Raw genomic sequence first — 20,768 nt, forward strand, 5'->3', positions numbered from 1 at the left:
ACAGGTGCAGGAACCCCGGCCACAGACCAAGTGTCCCTGTTGCATAGCAACAGGTGCAGGAACCCCGGCCACAGATCCAGGAACGGCCACTAATATGAAGTAAAACTTACCTGAACCTACTCCTGAATTTTGCCGGTTAACAGAGATTTCCGGTTATTTAGGTGCTGGTAAATCGAGAGTTTCCTGTAATATCTACAAAGACAGTTTTGTGCGTGTCCCAGTGACACGAGATAAATTTTCTGAGTACACGCCAGTGGTGAGCAACCTCATCTGCTGCCAGCTCGTAACGGAAAATCCCCCACCTCAGGTGCCATTTTCTGTACACTCTGGACAGAGAGCGCGATTTTTTGGTATGCACTGGCAACGGTTGAGATTCCTCAGTGCAATAGGAATCGCAATCGGAAAATTACTCCCTCCCTTATTTGCTGTTATAAGCAGTTGCAGAACGTACAAGCATATGGATTTTCATAACCATTTGTAAGAAATTGCTGGCGCGTCTCATTTCAGAAAGACATGGACACTTACGTTGCAGATTGCTTTGACAGCATTGCAGTATTCCTCTCTATTCACATCATTCTCCGCTTCAAGACCATCATGGCAAAGAGAAACGTCCCAGCTGTCGATAAGTAAGTAATTCGAAGGTTTGGGCTTTAGACAGGAAGCTTTCTGACACAAAAGAAATCGCACTATCTAAACCTGCAAGAATTGCATGTCCGGTTTAAAATATCCTTTTACTTTTCCCATGCTTGTTAAACCTTCCCTCCTTGCTGCTTCTCTCCCACCTTTAAAAGCCTTCTCAAAACCCTTTTTTTTTTTCAAACAAGGTTTCAGTTGTATCTCCAAATCCTCCCGCTATTGCTCGACATCCACGATCCTACGCGAAGCGCCTTCGGACATTTGCTGTATTAAATGTACATTATTGTTGCCCAGATGCTTTGCATATAGCCGGATTCTATGATAAAGCTGTGGAAGCTACATCATTAAATAAATTTAAAACAGAAATAGATAGTTTCCTAGAAGTAAAGGGAATTAAGGGTTACGGGGAGCGGGCAGGAAATTGGACATGAGTCTAGGTTCAGAATGGTCATGGCCCTGTGGGTAGTGGAGCGGGCCCAGGGGCCGTGTAGCCTGGTTCTGCTCCTACTTCTTGTGTTCTAATTCTGTGTTAGATTTCAGGAGATGGTTCTATTCCTGTTCCTGGCTGGGTGGAGATCACCTTTACAGAAGGTAAGTACTGTAGAAAATATAGGGACAGAGTGATCTCCTGGAAGAGTTTCGATCGCCTAGATGGGTCGGAGAGGAATTTCCCAGATTTTTTCTCCCAAATTGGCCATTGGGTTTTTTATCTGGTTTCTCGCCTCTCCCGGGAGATCACATGGGTTCGGGTGGGATGGAGAGTGATAGAAGATTTGAGGTTAGGATCAGATCAGCCATGATCTTATTGAATGGCGGAGCAGGCTCGAGGGGCCGATTGGCCTACTCCTGCTCCTATTTCTTATGTTCTTATCGAAGATTTGTAACATGGAGCACAAGATTCAGAATTTAGAAAATACCAATTTTCAAATTTCAAGAGCTTGTATCTGTGGTATAGATTTTTTTAAATAGTCAACGATGGATATCAGAAATAATAACAAAATGCTGGATATACACAGCAAGTTATTAACGATTGGGTTGCAGGGACACTTTCTGTTACTGTCAGAAGTCTCCGATGGATTTGTAATGTGAGGTTTGTATGAAATAGTCATTTTCACACTCATTATGTGAACTGCGCACCTTCCTGTACCTCATGCCTGCAAGCCTATTGATATAGCCTTCTCGGTCTGAGGAAATCATTCTTTCAGTGTTTGTTTGAGGTTGCATTTACAGTACAGCCGTAGTGAAAGAAGGAAAGAACTTACATTTTTACAACGCCTTTCACGACCTCAGGATGTCCCAAAGCGCTTTACAGCCAATGAAATACTTTTGAAGTGTCGTCACTGTTGTAATGTAAGAAAATGTAATGTTGGTACAAAAGCAGTTTTACTTCTCATCTACGCTATAGTTAAAGTGTAAATGCAGCCTAAATCTGGAGTCGGGGCTCAACCTGACACTGGAGCAAAGTTGAATCCTTCTCCCTTAAAACTTACCTGATTGTTACTTGAACCTGTTTACGGCGTTCCTTTCAGTGGCGCTCTCTCCAGTAATTTATTCCATAAATTCATTACCCTTTAATGCTCTGGAATTCCCTCCCTAAACCTATCTGCCTCTCCATCTCCATCTCCTCCTGTAAGACCATCCTTAAAAGTCAGCATCTTTGACCAAGCTTTTAGTCACCCCAATAATATACCTGTTGTGGAGTATTTTAAACCAACACTCGACACAAGGTTTTAGATCGATAGTCAAGTTGTCTTTATTGCACCGGTGGGGAAACCGTCTGCTCTGTCTTTAGCCAGACTTCTCCAACTTGTTACAGCAAACACTCCATTTTTATACATTACCATACACATGGCCATCTCATGCACAATTCATTCCTGCCACCCGATTGGATCCCGGCCCACATGCATCTTCACTGATTGGTTGCCTATGCCACGTTACATTAAAGTACCGCCTTTATTATCGGAAAAGTATATGTCCGCTATCTCTCAAGCTGTTGTTGCACCTATGACCTTTGTTTATGCCAGATGGGGTCTCATCAACATTGTACTTCTGACTCATTGTCCTCCTTTCCTGCCTCTCTAGGCCTCTTTTACTTCCAACTCATTGTTTTACTTTCCTACCAGAACAGAACTTACATCCTCTTAGGCCCCTTATGGTTTCCACATCCGGCTATGTTATCAACTTAGAAAAAGCTTACTACTGAGATTATTGTCTTTATTACACCATTCAGTGAAACTGCCAGCGATGTCCGTTTAACTCTTTCCCCACTGCAATACCCTTATGTGGCTTGGTGTCCATTTTGTGTTTGGTATCGCTCCTGGGAAGCGCCCTGGGACATTTTTCTACGTTAAAGGTGCTATATAAATGAAAGTTATTGTTTTAGATTAAAGTTCATTCTATCATCCCTTCTTATTTCTGGCCTCATCATTTTTAACTTGTGGCCCCCTGATATTTGAAGCCATTGGCATCATGAAGCATTTGCCTGGATCAATATTGTCGATTCCTTTCATAATCTTGAAAACATTATTATTGTTCTTTATCAGCTGATGTGCCATTTTAAATATTAATGCACCCTATATACTTCTAAAACAAGAGTACTATAACCTTTCACCCTGAAACAAGACATAGGTTTGGTGAATAATGGTGCATGACCTTCTCAGGTACTGGGATACCCTGTTGGAAATCCTCTGGCCAAGGTTTGAATACATCCTGAAGTTAAATATTCAGAGCATCCGCAACACGGACCCCCAGAAACTGGGCGCGCTCGACACCCGACCACACTATGTAAGGAACTCAGTTACCGTGCGGCTTTTATTAAAAACCTGCACGCTTCAAATTGTTGGTTGAATGAAAATATTAAAATGAGCATAAAGAATCCAGTTCTGAGGGATCGACTGAATACAGGAAACTTTCATTTAACCAGAGGTTAAAAGTCCGGAAAGCTCTATCTACCGGCAAAATTCAGGAGCCGTTTTCCAAAAGTTTTTTTTACTTCTTGTTGCTTTTTTTTTCCCCAGTCAGGCACTGCAAGGTCTATAGCTAAGCAACAGCTTCAGCTAGAGACGCTTGCAGCTGCAGCTGACTGTTTTGAAGCTGTTGCTAAGCAACAGGGTTTGTTGATTCCCACGGAGCTGAAAAGCTCTGTATATGTTTTAACATTAGCGCTGGTTTATAAGGCAGTTTTGATCTAACGACACCAGCTCGGTCCCGTCAGTGCCGGATACCAGAAAGTTTCCTGTATTGTCCTTTCAGCTCTGGACCCTAGCTTTACAGAGAGATTATATTTACTGCAGAACTGGATACTTTTGCGATTAAAGAACTTTGTGCTATTCAAAGACATTTCCGATCTGATTTTCTTCTCTTTAGCACCCAACAGGCACATTGTACTTGAGGTGTGCTTCATCTTTGGCAAGAGTGGTGCCAGCAGTGTTCCTGGCCTGGACCTATTGTATAACTCTGGTACACCCCCTGGTAGGGTCTTGCACTGAGATTGGGAGGGGGGGGAGAGGTGGTGCAAGGGTTAGAAACAGGAGCGAGAGTCCTGAAACTGCACCCCTGGCCACCGATATCAGGGCCTTCTGGCTATTATTGAATAAGGCCATGAGGACCAAAGATCGTCTGGGTGTGGAGAGAGTGGGAATCCTTTAACAAAATTAAGAATACCTTCAGCTGGGGGATGCCCCCAGACTCCTGCAAACCCTCCTGTCCACAGGGGTCTTGATGCAAGCCCCAACTCCAGGTTCCTTCAGGCACCCCCTCTGTTTGGCTGCCCAGCTGGTCGACAAGGAAGAAAGTGAGGGTGGAAACACCACCCTCTCACTTCATTACTGTGCTTACATGTGGCCTGCTCCATGGCACACAAACTGCTGCTAGTAAAGTCATTGTGCTAATTGAAACAGAACGGCGTGCTTTAATCTGTGTCATGAAGCCAATAAAATTCTGTCTTGGATATCGGCCCTTTGTGAATGTAATAACTGTTCATTTCACTGGTGCAGGTCACAAGAAGATATGCTGAGTTTTCTTCAGCGATCGTCAGCATCAATGATACTTATCCCAATGAGAAGACACACAACTTACTTGGTCAGCTACAGGTCAGTTATAGATCTGGGAAAGCTACTTCCACCAAACAGTTTGGGAGAAAGATGTCCTCCCTTCACTGTTTATGGCAAGATTGTGAACGAGGCAATATATGTGTTTACGATTGTTAAATGGCGATCAAAAGAAACCCTTTCTAAATAAGTTCATGATTTCCCCATCATGTCTTACCTTAGTGATTATATATCTAGCAATCTGATTACACTTGCTGGTTTAACTATTAACGAGTAATTCTATATTTGGTTCCACTCCACGTACCATGGGTAAGGTAAAGGTCCGCTCCTTCAAAGATTTTTGTCAAAAATCAGTTGTTTTCCTTTAAAGGCGAAATAAAGTCTGGAGGGAGTATTTTCTGTTTTGAGCCCTCTCTCTCTCTCTCTCTCCATGTGCATCCCTCCATCCATCAACACCAGCCCTTCCTCTGTGACTGGAGATATTGGCCCCCATTAGAACTGGAAAATTGGAGTCATTTCCACAGGAGGAATGAATTGGAGTTATTTCCAATTTTCCAGTTCTAATGGGGACCAATATCTCCAGTAACGGAGGAAGGGCTGGTGTTCTCACTCACACAGAAGGGGACTGACCCGCACCACCTTCATCTCGCCCCATCAACACATCCTTCTAATCCTTTCTCCCTCCTGTGCTTATCCAGCTTCCCCTTGAATGCATCTGTGCTATTAGCCTCAACTACTCCGTGTTTGCAAGTTCCACATTCTAACCACTCTCTTCGGTAAGGAAGTTTCACCTGAATTCCCTATTGGAGTTATTAGCGACTGTCTTAGAGTCATAACGGCACAGAAGGAGGCCATTCAGCCCATCGAGTCCATGCCGGCTCTCTGTAGAGCAATCCAGTCAGTCCCATTCCCCCGCTCTATCTCCATAGCTCTGCAAGTTTATTTCCCTCAAGTGCCTATCCAGTCTCCCCTTGAAAACATTGAGTGTCTCCGCTTCCACCACTTCGTCGGCAGCGAGTTCCACGTCCTCACCACTCGCTGCGTAAAAAAGTTTTCCCTCACGCCCCCCCCTGTACCTCTTGCCCAAAACCTTAAATCTGTGCCCCCTAGTCCTTGTACCATCAACTAGTGGGAACAGCCTTTCCCCATCTAGCCTATCCAAACCCATCATAATCCTGTACACCTCTATCAAATCACCCCTCAACCTCCTTTGTTCTAATGAAAACAAATTCTGCAACCTCTCCTTGTAGCCAAGATCCCCCATCCCTGGAACCATTCAGGTGAACCTTCTCTGCACCCTCTCAAGAGCCTTCACATCCTTCCTAAAGTGTGGTGACCAGAACTGGACGCAATACTCCAGTATTGGCCTAACCAGCGATTTATAAAGGTTCAGCATAACTTCTCTACTTTTGTTATCGATACCTCTATTTATGAAGCCCAAGATCCCATATGCTTTGCTAACCACTCTCTCAATATGTCCTGCCACCTTCACGGACCCACGCACATTAACTCCCAGGTCCCTCTGTCCCTGCACACTCTTTAAAACTGTGCCATTAAGTGTATATTGCCTCTCCCTGTTCCTTCTGCCAAGATGCATCACCTCACACTTCTCTGTATTAAATTCCATCTGCCACTTGTCTGCCCATTCTGCTAGCCTTTCTATGCCCTGTTGCAGTCGATTGGTATCATCCTCACTGTTTGCCACAGCCCCATGTTTGGTGTTATCGGCAAATTTAGAAATTCTACTCTGTATTCCAATATCCAGGTCATTTATATATATCAAAAAAAGCAGTGGCCCCAGCAGTGACCCTTGGGGAACACCACTGTCTACCATCCTCCAGTCTGAAAAACAGCCAATTACCACAAATTGCTGTTTTCTGTCCTTAAGCCAATTCCTTATCCAAGCTGCCACTGACCCATCTATTCCATGAGCCTCAATTTTGTTAACCAGCCTTCTCACACAGAATCACAGAATCTACAGTGCAGATAGAGGCCATTTTGGCCCATCGAGCCTGCAGCGACACATATCCCACCCTATCCCTGTAACCCCACGTATTTAACCCCCTAACACTAAGGGTCAATTTATCATAGCCAAATCAACCTAACCTGCACATCTTTGGACTGTGGGAGGAAACCGGAGCACCCGGAGGAAACCCACGCAGACACAGGGAGAATGTGCAAACTCCACACAGACAGTCGCCCGAGGCCAGATTTGAACCCGGGTCCCTGGCGCTGTGAGGCAACAGTGCTAACCACTATGCCACTGTGCCCCCCCTTCTATGTGGTACTTTGTCAAACGCCTTCCTAAAATCCATGTAGACAACATCCATTGCATTCCCTTCATCAATCCTCCCTGTTACTTCATCAAAAAATTCAATTAGATTAGTCAAACACGATCTGTCTTTTACAAATCCATGTTGGCTCTCCTGATTTATCTTAAACCTTCCCAAGTGCCTGTTAATTTTTTCCTTGATTATTGTTTCTAAAACTTTACCCACCACTGATGTTAAACTGACCGGCCTGTAGTTACTAGGATTGTCCTTTCACCCTTTCTTGAACAATGGTGTCACATTTGCCACTTTCCAATCCTCAGGCACCTCCCCTGCATCTAGGGAAGATTGGAAAATTATGGCAAGCCCTTCTGCTATCTCCTCCCCCAATTCCCTTAGCAACCTGGGATGCATGCCACTTGGACCAGGTGACTTATCCACTCTAAGCATAGCCAGCCTTTCTAGTACATCTAGTCTATCAATTTTCACCCCTTCTATTGCTTCTACCTTTTCCACTTCTACCGATATTTTGTCAGCATCCACCTCCTTAGTAAACACCGATACAAAGTACTCATTGAGTATTCTAGCCATGCCATGCGCCTCTAAGCATATATCACCTTCTTTGTCCTTAATAGGTCTCACCCCGCCTCTTACTACCCGCTTACTGTTTACATGCCGGTAGAAGATTTTTGGGTTCCCTTTTATGTTAACTGCCATTCTACTCTCATATTCTCTCTTTGCCAATCTTATTTTCATCTTCACTTCCCCTCTCAACTTACTGTATTTGGTCTGGTTCTCCCTTGAAGAATTCACCTGACATGCATCATACACCCTCTTTTTTTTGTTTCATCATCTTCTCTATCTCCCTCGTCATCCAAGGAGCCCTTGCTTTGGTTTCCTTACCCTTCCCTCTTGTTGGAATGTACCTAGCCTATACCTGAAACATCTCCTTAAAGATCACCCATTGTTCCATTACAGCTTTTCCTGTCAGTCTTTGGTTCCATTTTACCCTGGCTAGATCCTTTCACATCCCATTGAAGTTAGCCCTATTCCAGTTTAGAAGTTCCACTCTAGATTGTTCCTTGCTCCTCTCCATTGCTAATCTAAATCTTATAATACGATGATCACTGGTACCGAAGTGTTCTCCCACAGACACTTGGTCGACCTGACCCACCTCATTCTCCCCAGCACCATATCCAGCAATGCCTCCTTCCTAGTTGGGCCAAGAACATACTGGTCAATGAAATTCTCCTGAACACATTTCAGAAATTCCTCCCCCTCCTTTCCCTTTACTCTAACATTATCCCAATCGATATTTGGGTAATTAAAGTCCCCCAATATCATCACTCTATAGCTCTTGCATATCTCTGCGATTTCCCTGCAGATTTACCTCCCTCTCACTATTTGGAGGCCTATAGAATACCCCCAGTAGTGTGATCATACCCTTTTTGCTCCTCAACTCTAACCAAATGGATTCTATCCTTGTCCCCTCAAGAACATCCTCCCTTTCCAACACTACAATGTCTTTTTTCCTTCCCTATCATTTCTGAACACCATGTACCCTTAAATATTAAGTGCTTAGTCCTCACTGTTTTTAAGCCACGTTTCCATTATTGCCACATCATATTGCCACATGGCTAATTGTGCTTGTAGCTCACCAACCTTATTCACCACACTTTGTGCATTTATGTACATGCATTCTAAACCCATTTTTGAATTTTTCTTAGTCTGCTCCTATCTAATATGGTACTGCTTCCACCTCTAGTACTACTTTCTTCTCTAGTACTATCCAACACATTCACTCTTTTATGCACCTTATTCCTCTTTTCTACTCCTATATGCTGGTGCCCATCCCCCTGCCAAGCTAGTTTAAACCCTCCCCAACAGCACTAGCAAACCTCCCTGCGAGAATATTGGTACCTGCTCTGTTGAGGTGTAATCTGTCCGGCTTGTGCAAGGCCCAACTTCCCCATAAAGGGTCCCAATGCCTCAGGAATCTAAAGCCCTCCCTCCTGCACCATCTCTCCAGCCACGCATTCATCTGTTCTATCCTCCCATTCCTGTACTCACTAGCACGTGGCACCGGGAGTAATCCGGCGATTACTACCTTTTGAGGGCCTGCTTTTTAATCTCTTACCTAGCTCCCTATATAGGGAATGGTAGCATAGTGGTAATGTCACTGGGTTAGTAATCCAGAGGCCTGGACTAATGATCCAGAGACGTGAGTTCAAATCCCACCACGGCAGCTGCGGAATTTAAATTCTGTTAATTAAATAAATCTGGAATAAAAAAACTAGTATCAGTAATGGTGACCATGAAACTATCGGATTGTTGTAAAAACCCATCTGGTTCACTAGTGTCCTTTAGGGAACGAAATCTGCCATCCCTACCTGGTCTGCCCTATATGTGACTCCAATTCCACATGTTGACTCTTAACTGCTCTCTGAAATGGCCGAGCAAGCCACTCAGTTGTAACAAACCACTACGAAACACATCGAGGCATCGACCTTGGCACCGGCACACCCAGCCCAGTCGACCCTGCAAAGTCCTCCTCACCAACATCTGGGGACTTGTGCCAAAATTGGAAGAGCTGTCACACAGCCTGACATAGTCATACTCACAGAATCATACCTTTCAGCAAATGTCCCAAACTCTTCCATTACCATACCAGGGGTGTGGCGGCACAGTGGTATACAGTCGGGAAGGAGTGGCCCTGGGAGTCCTCAACATTGACTCCGGATTACCACCGACAGCTGATGAACCCGCCATGTTGAGCACCACTTGGAAGAAGCACTGAGAGTACAGAATGTCCATCGCCAAGAGTGGCTCAGTAGCACCACTACTGACCGAGCTGGCCGAGTCCTGAAGGACATAGCTGCCAGTCTGGGTTTGCAACAGGTGGTGACAGAACCAACACGAGGGGAAAAACCTACTTGACCTCTACTTCACCAATCTACCTGTCGCAGATGCATCAGTCCATGACAGTATTGGTAGCAGTTTATTGGTAGCCGTGACCATTGTCATTGTGGAGACGAAGTCCCGTCTTCACACTGAGGACACCCTCCATCGTGTTGTGTGGCACTACCACCGTGCTAAATAGGATAGATACAGAACAGATCTAACAGCTCAAATCTGGGCATCCATGAGGCGCTGTGAGCCATCACCAGCAGCAGAATTGTATTCCACCACAATTTGTAACCTCACTCTACCATTACCATCAAGCCAGGGGACCAACCCTGATTCAATAAGGAGTATAGAAGAGCATGCCAGGAGCAGCACCAGGCGTACCTAAAAATGAGGTGCCAACCTGGGGAAGCTGCAACAAAAGTTACAAAAGTAGAGAAGTTATGCTGAACCTTTATAAAGCGCTGGTTAGGCCACAACTGGAGTATTGCACCCAGTTCTAGTCACCACACTTTAGGAAGGATGTGAAGGCCCTTGAGAGGGTGCAGAGGAGATTTACCAGTATGGTTCCGGGGATGGGGGATCTTAGCTACAAGGACAGGTTGGAGAAGCTGGATTTGTTTTCATTAGAGCAAAGGGGTGATTTGATAGAGGTGTACAAGATTATGACGGGTTTGACAGGCTAGACGGGGAAAGGCTGTTCCCACTAGTTGATGGTACAAGGACGAGGGGACACAGATTTAAGGTTTTGGGCAAGAGATGTGAGGAAAAACTTTTTTACACAGCGAGTGGTGAGGACCTGGAACTCGCTGCCGACGGAAGTGGTGGAAGCGGAGACACTCAGTGTTTTCAAGGCGAGACTGGATAGGCACTTGAGGGAAATAAACTTGCAGGGCTACGGGGATAGAGCGGGGGAATGGGACTGACTGGATTGCTCTACAGAGAACCGGCACGGACTCGATGGGCCGAATGGCCTGCTTCTATGCCATTATGACTCTATGACAGGACTACATGCATGCTAAAAATCGGAAGCCGCATGCTATAGACAGGGCTAAGCAATCCCACAATTAACAGATCAGATCAAAGCTCTGCAGTCCTGCCACATCCAGTCGTGAATGGTTGTGGACAATTACACAACTAACGCGAAGAGGAGGCTCCATGAATATCCCCATCCTCAATGATGGTGGAGCCCAGCACATGAGTGCAAAAGACAAGGCTGAAGTGTTTGCAACCATCTTCAGCCAGAAGTGCCGAGTGGATGAGGTCCCCACCATCACAGAAGCTAGTCTTCAGCCAATTCGATTCACTTCACGTGTTATCAAGAAACAGCTAAGCGCACGGGATACAGCAAAGGCTATGGGCCCCGACAACTTCCCGGCTATCGTACTGAAGACTTGTGCTCCAGAACTAGCCGCACCTCTAGCCAAGCTGTTCCAGTGCAGCTACAACACTGGCATCTATCCGACAATGTGGAAAACTGCCCAGGTATGTCCTGTCCACAAAAAGCAGGACAAATCCAATCCGGCCAATTACTGCCCCATCAGTCTACTCTCAATCATCAGCAAAGTGATGGAAGGTGTCATCGACAGTGCTATCAAGCAGCACTTACTCACCAATAACCTGCTCACTGATGCCCAGTTTGGGTTCCGCCAAGACCACTCGGCTCCAAATCTCATTACAGCCTTGGTCCAAACATGGACAAAGGAGCTGAATTCCAGAGGTGAGGCGAGAGTGACTGCCCTTGACATCAAGGCAGCATTTGACCGAGTGTGGCATCAAGAAGCCCTAGTAAAACTGAAGTCAATGGGAATCAAGGGGAAAACTCTCCACTGACTGGAGTCATACCTAGCACAAAGGAAGGTGGTTGTGGTGGTTGAAGGTCAATCATCACAGCCCCAGGACATCGCTGCAGGAGTTCCTCAGGGCAGTGTCCTAGGCCCAACCATCTTCAGCTGCTTCATCAATGACCTTCCCTCCAACATAAGGTCAGAAGTGGGGATGTTTGCTAATGACTGCAGTGTTCAGTGCCAGTCAGAACTCCTCAGATAAAGAAGCAGTCCATGCTCACATGCAACAAGACCTGGATGACGTTCAGGCTGATAAGTGGCAGGTAACATTCGCGCCACACAAGTGCTAGGCAATGACTATCTCCAACAAGCAAGATTCTAACACGGCCCCATGATATTCAACGGCATTGCCATCGCCGAATCCCCCACCATCAACATCCTGAGGGTCACCATTGACCAGAAACTTAACTGGACCAGCCACACAAATTCTGTGGCAACAAGAGCAGGTCAGAGGCTGGGTATTCTGCGGCGAGTGTCTCACCTCCTGACTCCCCAAAGCCTTTCCACCATCTACAAGGTAAGGAGTGTGATGGAATACTCTCCACTTGCCTGGATGAGTGCAGCTCCAACAACACTCAAGAAGCTCGACACCATCCAGGACAAAGCAGCCCACTTGACTGGCACCCCATCCACCACCTTAAACATTCACTCCCTCCACCAACGGCGTACCGTGGCTGCAGTGTGTACCATCTACAAGATGCACTGCAGCAACTCGCGAAGGCTTCTTTGGCAGCACCTCCCAAACCCGCAACCTCTTCCACCTAGAAGTTCCCCTCCAAGTCGCACACCATCCTGACTTAGAAATATATCAGCGATCCTTTATCGTCGCTGGGTCAAAATCCTGGAACTCCCTACCTAACAGCACTGTGGGAGTACCTTCACCACAGGGACTGCAGCGGTTCAAGATGGCAGCTCACCACCACCTTCTCAAGGGCAATTAGGGATGGGCAATAAATGCTGGCCTTGCCAGCGACGTCCACATCCCATAAAAGAAAAGAAAAGGTCTGCCTGCAGGATCTCACTCCTCTTTCTGCCTATGTCTTTGGTACCGATATGGACAGTGACCTCAGGCTGTTCACCCTCCCCCCTCAGAGTGTCCTGCAGCCGCTCAGTGACATCCTTGACCCTGGCACCAGGGAGGCAACATACCATCCTGGAGTCACGTCTGCGTCCACAGAAACGTCTATCTGTTCCCCTAACCAATGAATCCCCTATCACTATTGCTTTTCCACTCTTCTTCCTCACCCCCTGTGCAGCTGAGCCACCCGTGGTGCCGTGGCCTTGGCTCTGGCTGCTCTCCCCAGAGGAGCCATCGCCCCCACCAGTTTCCAGAACTGTGAGCCGGTTAGCGAGCGAGATTCACTCTGGGGATTCCTGCCCTACCTGCCTGGTCCTCCATCTCTGTCTGGTGGTCACCCATTCCCTGTCTGCCTGCACATTCCGAGGCTGCGGGATGACCACTTCTAGAAATGTGCTTTCCAAGTATTTCTCAGCCTCGCGGATGCACTGTAGTGACTCCAGCTGCCGCTCAAGCTCCGGAACCCGCAGCTCGAGTTGCTGCAGTTGGTGACACTTCCTGCACACGTGGCCGACCAGGCCGCAAGAAGTGTCCAGGACTTCCCACATGGCACAGGGTGCGCAAATCACGGGACTGAGCTGCCCTGCCATGCCTCTATTTACCAGACTATGGAGGTAATTTAGCAGAAATAAACTTAAAACTTAACAAGAAACACTCAACAGCTACCCACCAATCAGCACTTCCCTCTAGTAGATAGGCTATGAACTACTTAGCAGAAATATACTCAAAACAGAACAAAAAAAACTTACTACAAACACTCACCCAATACTCCCCTCTCGGCTCCCTTGTGCCAGCGACACCTTTGAATTCTGAGGTCACTTCGTTGTGTCGCTTACCGACTGCCTCGCAGGTCGTCCGCTCACTCAGACCTTTATTTATGGCCCCTAGTTCTGGTCTTGCCCCCAAGTGGAAACATCTTCTCTACATCTACCCTATCAAACCCTTTCATAATCTTGAAGACCTCTATCAGGTTACCCCTCAGTCTTCTCTCTTCTAGAGAAAAGAACTCCAGCCTGTTCAATCTTCCCTAGTAGGTATAACCTCTCTGTTCTGGTATCATTCTAGTAAAAATAACAACAGAAAATGCTGGAAAAACTCAGCAGGCCAGGCAACATCCGTGGAGAGAAATTAGCGTCCACGTTTCGGGTCAAAACCCTTTGTCAAGACTAAAGAGGCACAGGAAATGAAATAGATTAAGAGGCCGGGCTGGGAGAGAACAAAAGAGAAGTGAAGAGACATTAAGAGGTATTCAAAACCAGACGAGATGGTGATAGGATTAGTGGAGACAAAAGACAGCTCTAGATTAGGTGTGAAATGCGCTGGCAGAATGGGAGACAACTGCCATGTGGGAGAGAGGGGGGAAAAAAAGAAGTGGGGGGGAGGGGGAAGGCCAAAACAAAGGTGTGGATAAAAAATATAAGTAAAAATGTAATAGGGGCCGAGGTTATGATCTGAAATTGTTGAACTCGATATTGAGTCCGGAAGGCTGTAAAGTGCCTAATCGGAAGATGAGGTGCTGTTCCTCGAGTTTACGTTGAGCTTCCGTGGAACAATGCAAGAGGCCGAGGACGGTGAGGTCCGAGCGCGCTTGCACGGGAAGGTGCCAGGTGTAACACCTGCCCCTAGACCTCCCCCCTTCCCACTGTCCAGGGCCCCAAACACCCCTTCCGGGTGAAACAGCGATTTACTTGTACTTCTTGCAATCTAGTATACTGTATTCGCTGCTCACGATGCGGTCTCCTCTACATTGGGGAGACCAAACGCAGATTGGGTGACCGCTTTGCGGAACACCTCCATTCAGTCTGTAAGGGTGACCCCGAGCTTCCGGTCGCCTGTCATTTTAATTCACCGCTCCAGTCCCACTCAGACCTCACCGTCCTCGGCCTCTTGCATTGTTCCACGGAAGCTCACCGTAAACTCGAGGAACAGCACCTCATCTTCCGATTGGGCACTCTGCAGCCTTCTGGACTCAATATCGAGTTCAACAATTTCAGATCATAACCTCGGCCCCTATTACATTTTTACTTATATATTTTTTATCCACACCTTTGTTTTGGCCTTTCCCCCCCCCCCACCCCTTTTTTTTTCTCTCTCCCACATGGCCGCTGTCTCCCATTCTGCCAGCGCATTTCACACCTAATCTAGAGCCGTCTTTTGTCTCCACTCGTCCTATCACCATCTCGTCTGGCTTTGAATACCTCTTAATGTCTCTTCTCTTTTGTTCTCTCCCAGCCTGGCCTCTTAATCTATTTCATTTCCTGTGCCTCTTTAGTCTTGACAAAGGGTTTTGACCCGCAACGTTGACTCTATTTTCTCTCCACGGATGTTGCCTGGCCTACTGAGTTTTTCCAGCATTTTCTGTTGTTATTTCGGATTTCCAGCATCTGCAGTATTTTGCTATAATTCTAGTAAATCTTTTTTGCACCTTCTCCAGTGCCTCTATCCTTTTTATAATATGGAGGCCAGAACAGTTCACCGTACTCTGAAGTGTGGTCTAACCAAGGTTCTATACGAGTTTAACATAACTTCTCTGCTTTTCAATTCTATCCCTCTAGAAATGAACCCCAGTGCTTTGTTTGCTTTCTTTATGGTCTTATTAACTTGCGTCACTACTTTTAGTGATTTGTGCATCTGTGTGCACCCTCCAGAATAGACGAGTTAAAGGGTTTCTTTTCCCGTAACATTTGGAACAAATCCTTGGGTTTTTTACCATGTTCAAACATGGATTGGGAGAATGATACTGGGACACAGCCCAGTACCCTGAATAAAAGATTGCAAAATGGCGACTGGATGCAACATAGCAGTGACTTTAGTCTACTGTGAAGTCGTACGCCATGTTTACTGAGCAGACTCCATCGACGGGTAGCTCGGCAGCATCAGACGGACACGGGGTACAACTGAATGCCGAAGCAGAGTTGCTCACCGTCGCTGTTCTTGGGACTGTGACCCCAAGTTACCTCGGCTGCGTTTGATTTCTGTTGAATTTTGCTGGCCCACATAATCCATTTGCTGAGCTCTGCAGCTTGTACCCTTCCACGTTGACTAAAGTGTGGTGACGGGGAATGTTTCCTGCTCAGGTGGAGGTGGAGAATTTCGTGCTGCGAATGGCGGCGGAGTTTGCGTCCCGGCGAGAGCAGCTCATATTCCTCATTAACAATTACGACATGATGTTGGGCGTTTTAATGGTGAGTCTCTTTTTTTACTTTGGTCAGGACACTGACTTGTTGCTAGTGGTTCACTTCAGCGCTTTTAACAGAGCATTGAACAGCCCGCTTGGCGACACAAGTACAGTAGCAAGTCTCGAGAGGTGTTTGCAGTCCAGCTTCACCAATTTGAGGAACTGAGGGGGGCATGGTTGGGCTTCAGCAATCACAGGCAGATCTGAGGAAGGAAGGGAAGGTGGAGGGGGAGCATGCGGCATCAGTGCTCAAGCACATCCCTTACTGGTTACGCCAGTAGCAAATTGGACCCCATCCAAATGTTCATAGGGTGGAGAGTTTCCGCTCCTCCTTGTTGAGATGTATACTGTGAATCCCAGAGCTAACTCTTGGCGAACGATGGCTTTTTTTTTAATGCCCAGCTGTAATCTAACAATGATCTAGACAAGGGAACTTGATGTAATATCTCCAAATTTGCAAACGACACAAAGCTGGGTGGGCGTGTGTGCTGTGAGGAGGATGCCAAGAAACTCCAGGATGATTTGGATAGGTTGGGTGATTGGGCAAAAGCATGGCAGATGCAATATAACGCGGATAAATGCGAGGTTATCCACTTTGGTGGCAAAAACAGGAAGGCAGATTATTATCTGAATGGCAATAGATTGGGAGAAGGGGATGTGCAACGAGACCTGGGCGTCCTTGTGCACCAGTCGCTGAAGGTGAGCATGCAGGTGCAGCAGGCAGTTAAGAAGGCAAGTGGTATGTTGGCCTTTGTAGCGAGAGGGTTTGAGTACAGGAACAAGGATGTCTTGCTGCAGTTGTACAGGGCCTTGGTGAGGCCACATCTTGAGTATTGTGTGCAGTTTTGGTCGCCTTATCTGAGCAAGGATGTTCTTGCCATGGAAGGAGTGCAGCGAAGATTCAGCAGACTGATACCTGGGATGGCAGGAATGACGTATGAGGAGAGATTGGGTCGATTGGGCTTGTACTCGCTGGAGTTTAGAAGAATGAGAGGGGATCTCATCGAAACTTATAAAATTCTAACAGGACTAGACAGACTAGATGCTGGAAGGATGTTCCCGATGGTCAGGGAGTCCAGAACCAGGGGTCACAGTCTAAGGATAAGGGATAAGCCATTTAGGACAGAGATGAGGAGGAATTTCTTCACCCAGAGAGTGGTGAACCTGTGGAATTCTCTACCGCAGAAGGCAGTAGAGGCCAATTCATTAAATATATTCAAGAAGGAGTTGGATATATTTCTTAAGGCTAAAGGGATCAAGGGGTATGGGGAGAAGGCAGGGACAGGGTACAGAATTTGGATGATCAGCCATGATCCCATTGAATGGCGGAGCAGGCTCGAGGGGCCGAATGGCCTACTCCTGCTCCTCTCTTCTATGTTTCTATGTAACCTGTCTGTTTGGGAGCATGTTAAAACAGACGTATTGAAAAATGATTTTTGGCAGTTAACAAAATGTGCAAGTTCCATAAGACATTCAGCACTCAAAGAGTTAATCTGCGCCGTTTCACTTCTGTGATGTGTGCTAGTGGCAAAACAATTGCTTTGGGTGTTTTTTTATTATTGCAGTTCACTATTTGTATTGATTTCAAAGTCGGCAGCTCCACTGAGAGGAGCATGGCGAAGGCTGCTGACGTGAATCTGCGCGCCCACTTCTGTAACAGTGTGAACGTTGTTGGTGTTGGGGAAAAGTGCTGTGGACGAGCTCGGTTGCTGGCTGGTCGGGAGAAGCTGTGAGCTGATGGATCACACTATTTTACAGGCAGGAGTAATGGAGGTTGTGACGCTGGAGAAGCCAGAGGCAGGTGGGTGGGGAGGGTCCGAGCTGTCAGCGGTGTACAGTAACCTAGGGGGCTGTGGATGGCCCATTGCTCTCCATTACATCAGACAATCCAGGTTCCACTCTGTTTGAAGCTGTGCTTGTGTTCTGTAGTACAGCAACGTGTTGTATATTTCTCATCTCGGAACTAATGTCTCTTCAGGAGAGGGCGACTGATGACAGCAAGGAAGTGGAAAGTTTCCAACAACTTCTCGGTGCCAGAACGCAGGTCAGTGCTTTTTCTTGATCCTGTCTTATAACCTCTGCCCTCGCGCCTTAGAGTGGAACAGGATGGGGATTTAAGGAGCAATAGTAAATGAGGCAGAGAAAATATAGGACATGTACTTCAATATACATAGATACAGGAGCCATTTCGTTAGGTTTTTTTTTCTTTTCGTTGCTTTTTTTTCACCAGTCAGGCTCTGCAAGGTCTCACTAAAGCTGTTGCTAAGCTACAGAGACGCTTGCAAGGTACGGCCGACTGTTTAGAAGCTGTTGCTAAGGGTTTGTTGCCAGATACGGAGCTCAAAATCTCCGTATGTTTCAACATTAGCGCTGGTTTGTCCGGCAGTTTTTTGATGGGACAGCAACAGCTCAGTCCCGTCGGTGCCGGATAGCACAAAGTTTCCTGTACATAGAAGATAGGAGCAGGAGTAGGCCATTCGGCCCCTCGAGCCTGCTCCGCCATTCAATGCGATCATGGCTGATCATCCAAATTCAGTACCCTGTCCCTGCTTTCTCTCCATATCCCTTGATCCCTTTAGCCTTAAGAAATATATCTAACTCCTTTTTGAATATATTTAATGAATTGGCCTCTACTGCCTTCTGTGGTAGAGAATTCCACAGGTTTACCACTCTCTGGGTGAAGAAATTCCTCCTCATCCCTGTCCTAAATGGCCTACCCCTTATCCTTAGACTGTGACCCCTGGTTCTGGACTCCCCCCGCCATTGGGAACATCCTCCCTGCATCTAGTCTGACTAGTCCTGTTAGAATTTTATAAGTTTCAATGAAATCCCCTCTCATTCTTCTAAACTCCAGCGAGTATAAGCCCAGTCGACCCAATCTCTCCTCATACGTCATTCCTGCCGTCCCAGGTATCAGTCTGGTGAATCTTCGCTGCACTCCCTCCATGGCAAGAACATCCTTCCTCAGATAAGGCGACCAAAACTGCACACAATACTCAAGGTGCGGTCTCACCAAGGCCCTATATAACTGCAGCAAGACATCCTTGTTCCTGTACTCGAACCCCCTCACTACGAAGGCCAACATACCATTTGCCTTCTTAACCACCTGCTGCACCTGCATGCTTACCTTCAGCGACTGGTGCACAAGGACACCCAGGTCTCGTTGCACTTCCCCATCTCCCAATCCATTGCCATTCAGATAATAATCTGCCTTCCTGTTTTTGCCACCAAAGTGGATAATCCACATTTATCCACATTATATTGCATCTGCCATGCTTCTGCCCAATTAGCCAACCTGTCCAAATCATACTGGAGCATCCTCCTCACAGCACACAGGAGATGTGAGATAACCGTAACTTTTGCTTTACTTCCCAGTTCTACAATATCCTTTGATGATGTTAAATGTGCATGGGGCTCTCCTCCGTGGTTCAGTTGGCAAGTCCTCTGTTGAGTCTGGAACTCAGCTATGCCGATTGTGACGGTCCCTGGTCTGTGCTCGGTGCGCTGATTGCCAGTTAGGTGGCAAACAGTGCCTTACAATTGTCCTTGGAGTTCGCTCCATTTTTGAAATCCTGGGGAAGGAGAGTAGGAATCTAAGGGATGAATGTTGAATCCAATACAGTAAGGGTACAGAGATAAGGCGAACATGCAGGGCTGGCATTTTGAAAGGTACGAGAGGAGTGACGTAATAAACTCACTACGCCCTTGGTTTGAGTATAAAGCAAGGCTTTAATCAACTTGTGTCAGAACATGGAAGTCTAGTTGTATTTCACTAGTTCCTTGTCTTACAAAATGTCCCTGGCAAGTATTTATACTCCTTGGACGGCGCCACCAGCTGGCCGTCCAGTGTTATTTCATAGGTAGTTTCTCGATGATGAGATTTATGACAAGGAGCACTGAGCAAAATATTTTGCAATGGCGAGGGACCAAGTACAGGAAACTCTCTTAACCGGCACCTAAATGACCGGAAATCTTTGTTAACCGGCATAATTCAGCAGTAGGTTCAGGTAAGTTTTACTTCATATTCGTGGCAGTTCCTGGATCTGTGGCTGTGTAACTGGGGTTCGTGCACTTGTTGCTAAGCAACAGGGATGCTTGGTCTGTGGTCAGAGTTCCTGCACATGTTGCTAAGCAACAGGGAAGCCTGGATTTTTGCTGTGTACGGAGCTCTCGTACCTTTTAAACTATACCTCTCTGTAATCCGGACTTTTTGATAAACCGGCACCACGCCGGTCCCGTTGGTGCCGGATAATAGAGTTTCCTGTATCCGATGATTTGCAGTAGCTCAGTCTGAAAGGTAGGCACGGAAGCCTCATTCTGTACCAGCTAACCGAACATTGACGCAGTTAATCACCAGTATGGCTGACAGACTAAAGCTGCAGAACCCTGACATATCTGTGACTGTTCATGTTCCTGAAATGGTTTCAGCACCTAGGTTAACTTAATTGTCGGGTTTTGGGGATTAGAACAAATCTGAACCACAATCTGCTAGATCTTTTGGGCGCGGTTAAACTGGGGGTTGTGATTTTCTTTGATCTCCCTCCGTCCCTCTCCAGGAGTTTATTGAAGAAATCTTGTCGCCGCCATTTGGTGGGATGATCGCTTTTGTGAAGGAAGCGGAGGTCCTGATGGAAAAGTGCCAAATCGAGAAACTAAAAACAGAAGAAGGTAAGGTTATCTTTGCTGCTACTCAAATCCAATTGAAGATACAGGAAACTTTGGTTTATCCGGAGGTTAACTGTCCAGAATGCTCGAGCCACCGGCAAAAATCAGGAGCCGTTTCGTTAGGGTTTTTTTTCTTTTCGT

The 20,768-nt window shown here is 46.6% G+C and overlaps 1 protein-coding gene across 2 annotated transcripts in view; it reads left to right on the forward strand.

Annotated features, from left to right (window-relative positions):
* Nucleotides 1–20,768, forward strand: part of vps52 (VPS52 subunit of GARP complex) — a 78,175-nt gene that overhangs the window by 49,159 nt on the left and 8,248 nt on the right. For both annotated transcript variants that reach the window (XM_085975264.1, XM_085975263.1), the window contains 6 exons: nt 508–626; nt 3,297–3,420; nt 4,632–4,727; nt 15,862–15,969; nt 17,941–18,006; nt 20,519–20,630. In XM_085975264.1, the coding sequence (XP_085831390.1) occupies nt 508–626; nt 3,297–3,420; nt 4,632–4,727; nt 15,862–15,969; nt 17,941–18,006; nt 20,519–20,630 (625 nt within the window). The remainder of the gene's footprint in view (nt 1–507; nt 627–3,296; nt 3,421–4,631; nt 4,728–15,861; nt 15,970–17,940; nt 18,007–20,518; nt 20,631–20,768) is intronic.

Source organism: Somniosus microcephalus, unplaced genomic scaffold (assembly GCF_052327205.1).
Source record: "Somniosus microcephalus isolate GS21.2 unplaced genomic scaffold, FLI_Smic_1.0 unresolved_chr1, whole genome shotgun sequence".
Lineage (NCBI taxonomy): Eukaryota > Metazoa > Chordata > Chondrichthyes > Squaliformes > Somniosidae > Somniosus > Somniosus microcephalus.